This window comes from Sinocyclocheilus anshuiensis, unplaced genomic scaffold (genome assembly GCF_001515605.1).
Source record: "Sinocyclocheilus anshuiensis isolate Anshui unplaced genomic scaffold, SAMN03320099.WGS_v1.1 scaffold472, whole genome shotgun sequence".
NCBI lineage: Eukaryota > Metazoa > Chordata > Actinopteri > Cypriniformes > Cyprinidae > Sinocyclocheilus > Sinocyclocheilus anshuiensis.
The window spans coordinates 749,809-764,444 of record NW_015557102.1 but is presented as its reverse complement, the minus strand read 5'-3'; the positions used below and the strand labels follow the sequence as shown (position 1 = coordinate 764,444).

Sequence of the window (14,636 nt, the reverse complement as noted above, 5' to 3'; positions counted from 1 at the left end):
GGCTTAAACAGGACTTATATGTATGGAATATTATCATCAAAAAAGGATAACTTAAAGACTGTCTGTAATGCCTTTTATCACATTTACTCACTCTCATGACATGATGGGATAAAAGGGTTCTTTAGGGTTCTCTATTGTATTATGAATTAAACAGTTATTTAATGCTTCTTTATTATACTGTATTGTTTATCTTTTTGCATATGTGGAGAGATATAAACATCATATACAGTATGTTGTATCACAATGTGTGAAAGATGGGCTGCCCTTTTTAAAATGCACCATATGGCGAATTAGATGGAGTTATTAGGAAAGTCAAAAGGACGAAATAAAAAATAATTGACACCCCTGGTTGAATAATGTGTGAGAGTGTTGGGTTGGAAAGGGGGCTGAAATCTACAGTTACCAAGGCAACAGAGTGTCAGTTCTGTTGCCACAAACTGATGAACAAGTTTGTTGAAGACTCACGTCACCCTGTCTGTTTCTTTTACACCCATATCAGTAGCATCTCTCTATCTCAACCTCGGAAAATTGATAATTGAGCACTGCCTTTAAGGCACAATGTACAAACAGCTGTCAACTGAGCGTATAACAAAAGCAGACATTTTTAAACAACAACATTCCCTTCAAACGACTCCACCACTGTGTTTTTAAAGATGGGACTTTCACAAGACAGTCTTTTAGCATCGAATCCCTCGGGCAACAGCGGCTCCATGCTAACTGATGCAGCACGTCTCATTCATCAACTGACAAACTCAGAGCACAGAGAGAAAAACACACGGCACATGTGCAGTGGGTGAGTCTCCAGGGACCACCTGACACATCGCTTCATAACAGCAGGTGAGGTGGGAGGGGTGCGGAGACATCCTCAACTTCACCTCTCTCACCTCTCTCAGCAAAAGATTTATGAACCCCTGTCAGAGCCGCACAACTAATGAGAAAGAAGATGGGCGAGAGAGGGAGGGAAGGAGAGAGGGATGAATGGATTGAGAAAGGCTATAGGGAATATGATGAGAATAACTAATAAAGGGATATGACTTCGGAGAGAGGTCAACTCTAAAGGCTCAATTTGAGGCTTTTGGTCAGGGTGATTTTTAAGGATCGGGGTGCAAGTGAAGTTAGATAGCTGCATTAATCTGTTCTTCCACATATTGCTTTTTCAGTATCCATTTTTAAACCATTCGATACCCTTTGTAAGGCCCAGTTTTAGTTTTTCCCAAAATCCATTTTATATTTTGCCAGCTTCTGTGTTTACATATTTTTTTTCTGAATTTGGTTTTAATTGTTTAACTAAATTTTTATCAAATTAATTCATAAAACTTAAAAATTCAAGATTTTTATTTGTCACATACAGAGTTATATATAGAATACAACCTGCAGTGAAATGTAAATATGGTTCACTCTAAATAAAATGCATAAAATATATGAAGGATAAACCTAATGGAAAAAGTAAACCTGAGATAGTCCAAAGACTGTATGACTGCATACAATAGAGCTGATACAACAATAATAGTTCAAGTTCAATTCAAGTTCAATAATAACTAGTCAAATGTACAGGTAATGTGCAAAATAAAGAATGTTTTAAAAAATAAATAACAGTAATAGTGTTATTAGTAATAGTGTTAATCGTCTGTTTAAATTTTTCTAGATTGTGTTTTATGTTTTAATATAATTTTAATATAAAACATAGTCAATCAAATGAATGCATAAGTTTAATTAATCTTTTTAAAAATCAAATGTAATCAAATAAAATTTGAACAATTCCTTACATTTTTTTTCTTAAACAAAAAGTGCCGATTTTTGCGGTTTTAATTAGCATTGACAAACAATTGTGATATTGTTACACCAAATACACAAAATAATGATCTTTAAAATAGCATCATATGACCCCTTTTATTAAAATAACATTTTAATTAACTCTATTATTATTATTATTGTTACTATTACTTTGAGAAGTACATTCTCATGTACAATAGTGAGCTAACGCACAACATACCAGTTAGGCCTGCGTAATTTCCGTCATAATTTCTTCAAGGTAAACCAAACCTTTATTTTGGCGAGTAGCAGTGAAGACTTTTGAGTTTTGTGTGTGAATTTTAACAATAGTTAGTTTTATCAAATGAAATGGTGATATGCTGGTGAAGTGAGTCTCAGAGCAGCTCTTGACATGAAGTTCATGATGAGTATTGTCCTCGTATAGTGAGAAGACAGAGACTGAAAACACCAAGAGCGCATGTACAGTGGGTACGGAAAGTATTCAGACCCCCTTAAATTTTTCACTCTCTGTGTGTACATTAAGTATGAAAAAAAATTAACTGAATTGATTTTAGCAAATGGCTGCAATATAACAAAGAGTGAAACATTTAAGGGGGTCTGAATACTTTCCGTACCCACTGTATGTGTAGACGAAACTCCACTGCTATTTCACAAAGAAATACACGTGGAATATGCAGACTTCATATTCCAAGCAGTCTAATACTTAGTCCATATCACAGTTTGATTAAGTGAATAACTGTACTTTTGATTAATTTTTCCAAATTTTGCCCAATTCCGTTAGATAGTAAATTCCATTTTAATTAATGCATTCCGCAATTCAGTCTGTTTTCTGCATCGTGTAAATCATAGGGCCCTATTGTGATCACTGAAATTCATAGGGCAATGGAGTGAATGATACACTCTAAAAAATGCTGGGTTGTTTCAACCCAATTTTGGGTCAAATATGGATTAACCCAACTGTTGGGTTAAATTTTGGTTACATTTTTAAATTAACTTTTTAACCCAACAGTTGGGTTAGTCCATATTTGACCCAACATTGGGTTGAAACAACCCAGCATTTTTTAGAGTGTACATTCTGATATTATAAGAATAGTTTAAATCCACAAATGGCTTTCTGAAAAGTTCTCACAGACAAATGCAAATCTCCAATATAAAATGTTCCAGGATGTCATTTCAACTTAGTTCCCGTGAGTTCACAGGCAAAGCCCTGAAGAAGTTCTCCTCCAAAAGCTGAGGATAATTTCAGCCTCAGGGGCACATCAACCTCAGCGCTGCGAGAAAAAATTCAGAGGCCCCACTCCACCAAAAATAAACAGGTAAATATGAACAAGCCTGCGGCATGGTGGGAAATTATGCAAATTTCATTTCCACTGAGGTGAATCTTGACTTGAGCTTTACCGATCATGGAAGTAAAAATACCACAGTAGCGACTGGCTTTCAACAGAGATATATATTTCCAAACAGCTGAGAAGTGTATAACATTGCAACAGAAATGTAAGTATTGGCTAAAATTTGGTGATGGAAATAGTTTGGTAATGGGAGTTACAACTGATGAGGAGCTGTACACTTTTGGCAACCATTTGCTGCTTTGCTACAAATCTGCCACAAAACAACCACAGGTTTGCCACAAATCAACAGTCATATTTGTCATATTTTGCACGTTTGAAGTGAGCTTCTAAAGTATTTTCAAAAAGAGCAAGTGTGTATGCTGAAACATCACTGATTCAATTGTTCTCTTAACAATTGCTGAATGTGTGTGTTCACAATCGTGCCACCACTGTGTGAAACAGTCAGATGACAGTTTTATTGATCCTTATTACATTACTTGGATATTCTTGAAACATCTCAAATTTAAATGGTAACTGTAAGATTTTATATATTTGTCCAAAAGAATCAACTTTAAAATAGTATAAATTTAGTCTAATAAAGGTGAATGTAAGTAAAAATATCTTTAAAATCCTTAAAACAAGAAATTAAGACTTATATTCAGAGACTATATCTTGTTTGTTTTAAATATTTATTTGCCAGTGGAATATGTAAAAAACAAACTTCAAGATACATTTTAGATGTGTTTTGCTTTAAGATGTTTATTGCTTTTCAAGTATAAATCTAATGCAGTTTAATAATGTTTATGCTTAAAACAAGGAGAAAAAACATGGGGATGAAAAAAAAAATAATTTTAAAGATATTTTCTGAAAAACAATTTTTATATATTTTATTTTAATATTTTAAATATTTTATTATGCATCTTTTTAAAGAATAAATAGATTCATCCCAGGCATGCAAGGAGGAGAGGATCCAAAGATGTACAGTATATGAGGGCAACTACTGTGCGACATGATTAAAAAATATGAAGCAGTGCAGTATCGATTCACATCCAATATAGATAGATGAGCTGGAGAGGTTATGTGTGCTCACAGAAGGGACCATATCAATATGAGTTTGCCTGATCCCATCTTTAAACTTTAACATATTCCCATAAACATTTAAACACAATCTATATAGCCATTTAGGGATTATGATAGAACATCTCTAAGATGGCATGAAATTAAAACTTGTTCATATGAAACAGTTTTTTTAATAGGTTGGTGTACATCACCCTTGGTAAAGAAATGTATTGTTTTAATTTATTTAAAGCATGACGCATTTGAAACAGGCAGCCTGAAGCCAAATTCATCCCCCCTCAAGCGCTTGTCTGAACGGTGCATGTTAAAGACATTTCAACTGTTTTCATGTCAACACTAATATAACATCGTAACAGAAGTGGATTCATCAGTCAATTAATATTTGCTATATTTACCTGAGCTATAGCACAACAGATGTTTGGCTGGCATGGTCCTTTTAGGATGCTGGAAGATGCTGTATCTAAACCGTCTGGCTACAGAACATATCTTTCTCCACTGATGGCCTTTCAAAAGTAACTGTACTGTTGAAATAAATTGTTTTGAAAGCAACAAATAAATTGTATCACAGAATTGTATTACAGATTTACATAAAGTAATAAACTTAATGTGATGCATATAAGAAAAGGCAAGACTTCTGCACTCAAAATAAAAAAAATTAAAAAATAAATATTGGCACTTTTTATTATTAACTATTTGCATCTATTTGATTTTAATCATATTTTCAAAATGAATTCATTTAAATTGCTTAGAATCAGCTTAAATCTGTTGTAAAAGCAATTACGTTTAGTTAAAAAGTATTAACATTAAAATATGGATAGCTGTAATGTATAAGATTTAGTGATGATAAATATATAAACCAGGCTATTGTGTATTTAAAGCAGTCGATTTATGAATACAATTACAGAAATCTTAAATTTATGTAAGACTGAAAAATATGAATTACATCATGTTTTAGTTATGTTAAAATGGCATAATCCAAATGGATGGAAATATATTTAATTCAAATGCATAAATCTTACATTTAAATGATGAGTGTACAGCAGATGTTTTGCGAGTAATTAATATTTTTAAGACTCTTAAAGGAATAGTTCAAGCTCAGTTGGTGACTGACTAAAAATAAACAAATATGGCATAGGCTATTTCGCCCATAAGCAATTTAGTCTTTAATATTTTTAAAAAGCTGTGTTAACTTGGTTAATTTAGGAATTTCATCTTATCTAAAGAAATATATAGCTCAGTATCATCAGCACAACAGTGGAAACTAATCCAATGTTTTCTCATAGTTTTTCCAAGAGGCAGCATATATATGAAAACAGCAGAGGGCCTAACACAGATCCTTGCAGCACTTCATATTTTACCACTGTAAGGTTAGATGCGTCCTCATTTACAGAGACAAAATGGTAAGTGTAGGACAGGTAGGATCTAAACAACCCAAATCCTGGAGGGCCAAGCCCTGCAGAGTTTAGTTCCAACTCTGATCCAACACATATATCATGTAGTTTGCAAACAGGCCTAAAGGACTTCATTAGCTGAAACTAAACTCTGCAGGGCTGTAGCCCACCAGGAACTGTGTTTTGCACCCCTGATCTAAACCATCTTAATGCCTGTTCCTGAATACCAATGTTATTCTGTAATCTATCTAACAGTATGTCATGATCTATGATGTCAAACACTGCACTAAAATCGATCGAAGCACTGAAATGCAGCCTTAGTCAGGTGCTAGAAGCAAGTCATTTGTAATTTTACCAAGTGCAGTTTTAGACATTTTAGACACAAATCTAATATTTGAAACATAAATCATATATCACATACTTTCAGGAGGTCCTGCACAAGCTGGGCATCTGCCATTGAGATGAACAGGAATGCAACTGGATGGTTGAGGTATTACAGACCTCAAACTGTGAGCTGCCACATTCAGAGCACTTTCCTTTATAGAAAGTTGAATTCTCACTACAGGACCCACTCTAACATGAAAGACGATTCAAGGGACTTACTTTGTCAAAGAAGTACATGTTCTACATTTCAAAAATAGACAGTGACAGAGCCTTTGAGTGGAATCAAATATCAACCTCGGAGACGCTTCAGTATTTTTATTGTCAGTACTGCAGCCGCTGCACCGGTGGCTCCATGTCAGACTGAGAGAACACCAATAACACACATATTCCCTTTGAGTGCTTGTGCGTTTACTTAAAAGGGAAATGGTGCATTTCTCTTCAGGAGAACAGAGAAGACATCCTGCAGCGACACTCACTCCCGCCGGAAAACAGAAGGAAGGGAGGGAGGGATGAAGAAAGAGGGGGTGGGATTTTCTTTTAATGACACTGTGTGTATATATATATATGTGGCAAAAGATAGGACCAGTGTGTCCGAGACATTCTTTATCCAAAGAGTCGGATCTCCAAGTACATTTCAACAGTATAAATACAGTCCCACATAAATACATCCTCCACTTAAGAAATCAAACAAACAATAACATTGACGAAACCAACAACAGTAGGCAGCAACACTGACCCGATCTAAACCAATGGAACCAAAAAACCCAACAGTATGTCAGTGGATTGGTTTGATTGGCTCTGCACTGGGTGAGGTTGATTTGCATGAAATGAAAGTTGCACCATGCAGATACACGTGCTTTTACAATATGAAAGCACTAATGAGACAGAAGGAATGGGGAACCGCAGAGAGACACAAACGAGAGATGACAGAAGCTTGATCAGGACACGGGGTTGTGGAGAACTCTACTGGAGGTCTGAGACTAGACAAGCTCAAGTGGCTTAGATATAGTTCATATAAGATGGTGTGAATAGTGATTTGGCTTGTAGGTTTGCTCTGTTAGATGGGCAGCTGGAACTTGACATCAACCTGGGCCTCTTTGGCCAGCGATACAATTTCAGAAAGCTTTACAACCTAGAAAAAAAGATTGAGAAAGGTATGGTAAATATTGACATCGTATGGTCAGAGTTGACCTTTAATTATGATCATCTTAATTATAACACAGTGACCTAAATTTTAATAGTAAAATGCAAAAAGTGATGATTGTTGATTGTTAAAAAAAAGCTGTACATAACGGTACATAAAAAAACAGTATGTTCTGCATAATCATGGTCTTAATCATACAGTGGTTCCGCATTCAGGGAGGAAAGACAAATTGCTTGTAGCTGGAAATCTGGTTTGTATAGTCATTGTATAATAATGAGATTTGCTTTGATTCTATTTGACGGCAACATTTGCTTTCATTTTTCCTTTTGTACACTTTCCCCTTTTTAATTAACACAGGTGCAATTTGTTACTGTTAGTTATTGGATTAGGTAGCATGAATTAACAATGAACAGCATTTGTTTTACACAGCATTTATTAATCTAGATTAATTTATTCATAATTTATTTGTTTGATTTGTTTGTTTATTCATAATACATTAACACCATTTATAATTTATACTTGAAAGACGTATTATGTATTTATTTTTTTATTTATAACTTGAAATATTAATATATGTAGAAATTAATATTATAAAACTAACTAATTAATGAATTGAACCTTGTTGTGAAGTGTTGTGAAACCATTTTTTCTTATGCATGTGAATTTTTATTCTTTATTCTCCAAAAAAAAAAAAGAAAAAAAAGTAAATGCTTCCATTTTAAACATTAATGGCAGGTAAAGTTGTGGGAAGTTTTGTCCTGTCTCTCAAGAAAGTGATATGAGTTTGGAACAACTGAGGGGTGACTAAACGATGACAGATTTTTCGTTTTTGGGTGAACAGCTCCTTTAAAACCTCATATTTCTTTGGACTATCAATTTGATTCCTGAACCATGATGGGCAGATTCATCTCTCCATTTCCACCCCATGTCAGTTTCAATTTGCCCATATGCATGCATAAATAAGAGAAAAGCACCATTTTGGCCGCCTCGTCCAGATCGTCACAGGCCAGGATCTTCAGAGGGCTGGCAGCGATCAGAGCCTTGGCATCGTCCACTCTTGTTCCTGGATATCAGACAAGCGTGATGAGAGTGAGATGAAGGACAGAAAACATGAGCCACCTGCACAAATATCCCTTTCCAGACACCTTTTTTCTTTCTGTCACCCTTCTGTCAATGTTTCATCTCTCCCAGACGTTCCAGGTCTTCTTGAGGGATTTGTGCTACCTTTTATTGATTATAGACAGTACAGTGTTCTCACAGTTTCTCACTAATGAATTTCCAGGACTTTTCCATGACCTTTCTAGTCATCTGCACTTACTGGATAAGGGTTTTCAATAATTTATCAAATTCAGACTTCTTCTCTAAAGAATTCTAAGAAGCATTCTGACCAATCTGTGAACCGGTTAATAATAATAAAAAAAGAAACAAACAATTTCAATATCATAATGGCTAGCAAGTTGCAAGCAAGTTTTACTTTATACAATAGCAACATCTAACCGATGACATGATTTTAAAATAGTGTGTATAACTAGAAAAATCTATATTTACTATAATCATTTTATTTAATGAATAACCTCTGATAAGCCTTTGTGTCCTGTTCATGTGATTTTCTAAGGAAACCTGAAGTGCTTGTTCTTTTGGGTATAACTGATAATATGATACAGTTTTTCAGATCAGCACCCTTTTAAATAAAGTATGGGAACTGAAAATATTTTAATGGGTTTCAAACTATCCCTTCACCTCTCCATTAATCAAAGTCACCCGCACCATCAATCATAATCATAGTATTAAGTTCGGTCTCTCTCACCTTGTAACCGCACTACGATGGGGATTTTCAGTTCTAAGTCAGTGACAGCCATGATAATGCCCTGTGCGATGACATCACACCGCATGATGCCACCAAAGATGTTCACCAAAATAGCTTGGACCTGTTACAGAGAACACAGAAAAACACTGAATACTTTCTGGCATAAGAGATGTGATAAAAGAGCGGCAATAAGAACAGGAGCCAATGTAATTCCCTTGATCATGATATTACCTTTTTATCAGAGGTGATGAGCTTGAAGGCCTCTGTCACCTGCTGTGCAGTGGCTCCGCCTCCAACATCCAGGAAGTTAGCAGGTGTTCCACCATGTAGTTTAATGATGTCCATGGTGGCCATAGCGAGTCCAGCCCCATTGACTAAACACAGGTGACATCATATGTATTGTTTACACATACACATATTCAAACTAGTCAAAATGGTACAAATTGCATCAACACAGAAAGTTTACTAAAAGTGCAAAATGTAATATATAAAGATCTTTAGTTCTAATTCTTTATTTAGAAATGTTAAAATATAAAAAATGCTGATATGTGGGTTTCATTTTTGAATCGTCCACTCAGTGCTGTGATAATGTTTCTCTAATGGATGGTTGTGGGCTTTTGTACTGACCCAGACAGCCAATAGTGCCGTCTAGGCCGATGTAGTTGAGGTCTGCTGTGGCTGCCTGTCTGTCTCTGGCATCCTCCTGGGTCCAGTCTCGCATGTCGAACACTTTCTTTTGTCTGTAGGCAGCGTTTGAGTCAAAGTTGATCTTAGCGTCCATACACATCACTGCAAAGCACAGAAGAAAACATCTATGAATGCATGGAAACTATGGGCCTGTTATGGATTATAAAGGTGGACAGCATTTGAAAAACTGACCATGCATTGTTTTTCTGCACTAACACTGTTAAAGCATCTCAGAGCCAACCCAAATTACCAACACATTCTAATAAGCTGAAACAAACACCAGATCTTGAGCTGCACAAAAGTAAATGAGCACAGTGTCACATTTAACTTAACACAAATAATTATTTGATTTAATTGCCTTGTCCAAAAATCCATATTGCAATATTGATTGTGCAGCTCTAGGACTGGGGTTGTTTAATGTGTACATAATGTATATAAAGTATAAGGTGTCTGCTTTAGGGTACCAATGCCAGATGAATCCTCCACCATTGGGTTGATCTCCACCATAGATGCATCATACTTGATGAACACATCATAAAGTTTCAACATGTTTTCTGCAGCTTCATTGATCAATGCAGGGGGGAAACCCATCTTCTCTGCCACCTGAGAGAGAGAAAAAAATAAAATAAAAACAGTTTTCATGCAGGGGTCAGTGTGGGAACTGTCTATATACAGTAATACTCTGCACCTCACCTTAATAGCCTGATCCATCTTTATTCCCTGCATGATATCAATAGGCTCTTTCACAATAGCATCAGGATTCTCTGCAGCCACATCCTCAATGTTCACGCCCCCCTGAGAACTGCCAATCAGCACAGGGCCCTGTAGGGGGTGGAGTAGAAACCATATCATTTTCAGGGCAGGTGAAACCAGTAAAGTGCTGACATTTCAGGTCACGCCACAGTAAAAGTTGCCCTCTACTGGCCATTCTGCTTACTGCAGCACATAAAGTGGTGATGTCATTTTTGAACGCTTGTAAAAAGACTTTGTACTTGAATGCACATATGCAAAGCAGTTTCATAGATAAACCATGCAGTAATGGCCCAGTCCGTGACCTCTCACCTGGAAGGACCTCTCCATGGTGATGGCAAAATAATACTCTCGGCGTGGGTATCTGCGCTCGCAGATAAACACCTGGTTACAGACCCGCCCTGCCTCTCCTGTCTGCTTAGTGAACAGCTTCTTGCCAATCATCTTAGAGGAGATATCTCTCGCTTCCTCTGGCCTGCAGACACAAAGCGAGTGAGAAGACAAAGGGAAAATTGGAAAAGTAATAAAGTGATGAACAATAAAGTAAGCACAAACACTCACGAGTAAACGATTCTGACACCGCCTTTCAATCCTCCCTCAAAAGTGCCTTTGCCTCGACCACCCGCCAACACTTGGGCTTTCACCACCAGGTCTTTAGAGCCTGAAAAAAAAGGAGAAAGAATAAACAAGAAAGAGAAAAACCTTGAATAATGCCAACCAAACAGACACGGAAGTACACAAAACACACGGCCTTGCTCAAACAAACAAATAGCACATAAATTGACAGAGATGAAAAATTCACTACAGAGCTGCTGCATCCTCAACCAGTGAGTCACACTGTAATTAGCTACAGTCTCGAAACCTGCAAAGATCTGCTGTACAGACACACAGAACAGGCTAACAAAAGGCTGGACCTGATTGTTATGATAAATGTAATGGCACATAACAGACCAGGAAGGATTAAATCGTTTTAATTCACTTGGATTTAAACTGCATAACCAGTTGAAAACAACAGACGTGTGACGCCAATAAGAATGATTTAGGAAGGCACTCAATTCCGCCTGTTTAGTAAAAACAATAAGGTGGAGTTTTATACAATTTCAACTGGGAGTTGTAATTTTACAAGCTAACTTTTCAATAAACAGACAGAACTATGCATTTTATTAATACAAAAATTGTATTAATAAAAATTTGTTATTATTTACAATAACATTTTGGAACATACCTCATTTTGTTCCAAACCCAAAAGACCCATCCTAACCAGGAAATATTAGGCAAAATGATAATGCTGCCTTTTTTATGCCTAATGGCTTGAATTTGACAGTTCTTCACTACACTACAAGTTGTACAAGTTTAAGGCAGTGATGTTTCAATAAATTAATATTCAGCATGTATGCATTACATTTATCAAATGTGCTAAAGACATTTATAATGTTACAAAAGCTTTCTATTTGAAATAAATGCTGTTCTTTTGAACTCTCTATTCATCAACAAATCCTAAAAATATGTATTATGGTTGACAAAAAAATATTAAGCAGCACAACTGTTTTCAACATTGGTAATAATAAGAAATGTTTCCCAAGCACCAAATCATCATACTAGAATCATTTCCAAGAGATCATGTGGAACTGAAGACTGGAATAATGACTGTTAAAAAAATTCAGCTTTGCCATCACAGAAATAAATTACATTAAAAATAAATTAAAATACTAAAGTTATTTTAATTTACAATAATATTTGACAATATTACTGTTTTTATCTTTTTTTCTGGAATTGTTAATCCCTTTTCATGGTTGCTTTCAATGTATGGAAAACAGCAGCATGAATGTAATAATAATAATAATTTATGCATTTAGCAGACGCTTTTATCCAAAGTGACTTACAGTGCATTCAGGCTATACATTTTTTACCAGTATGTGTGTTCACTGGGAATCGAATCCACGACGTTTTGCGCTGCTAACGCAATGCTCTACCACTGAGCCACAGGAACACTAGATAAACCTCCACAGAACATCTGTCACAGGAGGTTTAGACATCAAGAGGGTGAGTAAATACTGACAGACTTTTCACCTTTTAAAGTTGTACCATGTTGGAGCACTGAAAAAGGGAAGTGCCCCACAGAATGCTATTAAACTGCTGATTTGGCATTGTGAAACTATAGATATTTCCAACTTTGGCCATGTTGTTATTTTGCAAATAAAACACTCCTACTTTTTGCAACCCTGAATGTACAGTTCAGTGCATTTACCAGAAATGAAATGCACAGCAAATGATTAGGCTATTCATTTGGAAACAGTAAGTTAAAGAGTAAAATCCAATTTTATTCAGATCTGAGACACGCCAAGATTCAAACTAATGGGTCACTTAAACCCATTCTCTATTGTGCATGTTTCTCAGTCTAAAGCTAGTCCCTTGCTTGTGACACCCTACCCTCCTTTATTCCAGCTAACAGCACTGCCTGTCCATCATGGGTCTGTGCGGGTGCTGCCTATATGCTGACAGTTAGATTAAAGTTTAGGCCAGCCACATTCTCCAGAGGTGGCGCAAATCTATGTTTAGCCTGCAGTGTGTGTGAGAACAGCACAACAGCTGAAACACAAACACACAGTGAATTCAAGACCCTAAAATAGGGTAATCTGGCAGTCCTGTTCAAAACACTGTAATCTGACCTGCGTAAAAGCATTGCCAATGGCATTCCCTAAATGTATATACGCTGTGTTGAAATACTACTCAAGATCATTCCAATGTGAAAAATATGTAAACAGTGGAAAATACAACTGAGTCGGTGTGCATAATGTTATGGAACAGTTATGCAGCCTGCATTCCTTTGAGAATAAATATTGTTGACTTTCCTCAATTAGTGCCCAGCTGCATACGTTCATGTGTTCTTACCGATCTGCTTGGCAACAACATAAGCCTCATCAGGCGTGCTGGCCACCAAACCTGTGGGCACAGAGATGCCCGCTTCCTTCAGCAGCCCGATGCTCATGTATTCATGCAGGGAGAGGTTCCTCTGCTGCTGCACTGACAGCATTGGAGACGGCTGGTTCCCATGATTACCAAATAGACCCGATGTCCCACCAAGCACCTGGTAATCGAAAGTTAAGAGAGAAAATGCTAATTAAATCCAACACAAATAAATTCTGGCAAACAAGACTGAACAAGCGATACTGTTGCTACAAAGCCATGGTCATATTTACACTGCAAACACTAACTTTTGTAGATTGCTAAATGTAATTCACAAACGGAAACATGAACAAGCAAAGTCTCAGCTTTACAAGGAAAAGGACTTTCCCTTTCCCTTGCTCAATAGATTAATACTTAACTGACTTTAGTAGAGTCTTTCAATCATATGTGGGATATTAGAATATGTGGTATCATTATGTCTATTGAAACGGACTGTCTGTACCAGCAATATAAAGATGATTAACTGATGAATTAATGACTGATTAATATTTTGCTGTAATCCAGAGTACACTCAATATAGGAATAGTCCTTTATGGAGCGACTTGGGTGTCTTACTCAAGGGTACAACCTTCTAATGACCAAACAAAAGACATTTATGATTCAGGAAGGTTTACAGTAAAGAATACTATCATTTTGTTAATTACAACAGGCATATTTTGCAGTTCTGAGTGGTTTAAGAGTTACTTTTATTAACCAGCTGGCACTAGAGTTGAACAGAAACACTGAAGTGAAACAAAACGGACTGTCCATGTAGGTCAAAGTTAACTCGGAACCCCAGATGACATGTACAGTGTGTATGATAACCATATAAACAACCAAACACATTAAGCTCCCAGACAGAATTTAACCTAAATCTGCCTAACTCCAAAAGAGCATCCGCTCAGTAGAAAATGAATAGGTTTGCAAATCTAAGCATTAGTAATAATGACAGGCAGCTAGCCTGAAGGCTAATGTCAAAGCAGAATCGCCCACTTGGTGTCACTAAAAGTGGTCAAAAAAGCAAGCCACTTCACAAATGACAGTCGGATATAGTTATCTGATGTGTGTACGCAAAACTGACCCTAGCTGCCGAGCTTAACGTCGTCCTTGGGCCGGAATTCCACAGTCCAGCGGACAACCGGCCACAGATCAGGGACGTCGCCATGTTGCTCTGTGCACAAGCAGCGCAGCACCAAAACAAATGACTGCACGCGCCTGCGTCAGGACGTGCGTCAACTGCGCAACTCCACTTTGAGAATCGCAGCTGGCTATTTCCTTCCCCGTGAACCAAAGATTACTATTCAAATCAATTCACGTGTTTACTGTGACAACGATTTGCTTTCTTTTGG

The 14,636-nt window shown here is 36.7% G+C and overlaps 1 protein-coding gene across 1 annotated transcript; it reads right to left on the bottom strand.

The window, feature by feature from the left end:
• Positions 1 to 6,543: 6,543 nt before the first annotated feature.
• Positions 6,544 to 14,537, bottom strand: sucla2 (succinate-CoA ligase ADP-forming subunit beta). The gene is made up of 11 exons (XM_016472476.1): positions 14,369 to 14,537; positions 13,234 to 13,429; positions 10,903 to 11,002; positions 10,654 to 10,816; positions 10,285 to 10,413; positions 10,056 to 10,194; positions 9,532 to 9,693; positions 9,136 to 9,278; positions 8,905 to 9,025; positions 8,072 to 8,160; positions 6,544 to 7,085 (listed from the first exon to the last, which is right to left on the bottom strand). Exons 1-11 carry the CDS (start codon positions 14,450 to 14,452, stop codon positions 7,011 to 7,013), a joined length of 1,401 nt encoding a protein of 466 aa, XP_016327962.1. The 5' UTR covers positions 14,453 to 14,537; the 3' UTR covers positions 6,544 to 7,010.
• Positions 14,538 to 14,636: the final 99 nt, after the last annotated feature.

Bases quoted from the DNA above. Each gene is read 5' to 3' on its own strand.
- sucla2 (XM_016472476.1), bottom strand. From the start codon at position 14,452: ATGGCGACGTCCCTGATCTGTGGCCGGTTGTCCGCTGGACTGTGGAAT. The intron at 9,279-9,531 runs GTCAGTACAAAA...ACCTGTGTTTAG, and splicing joins CGGCACTATTGGCTGTCTGG to TCAATGGGGCTGGACTCGCT. The intron at 7,086-8,071 runs GTGCTTTTCTCT...CTTTTTTTCTAG, and splicing joins TGGACGAGGCGGCCAAAATG to GTTGTAAAGCTTTCTGAAAT.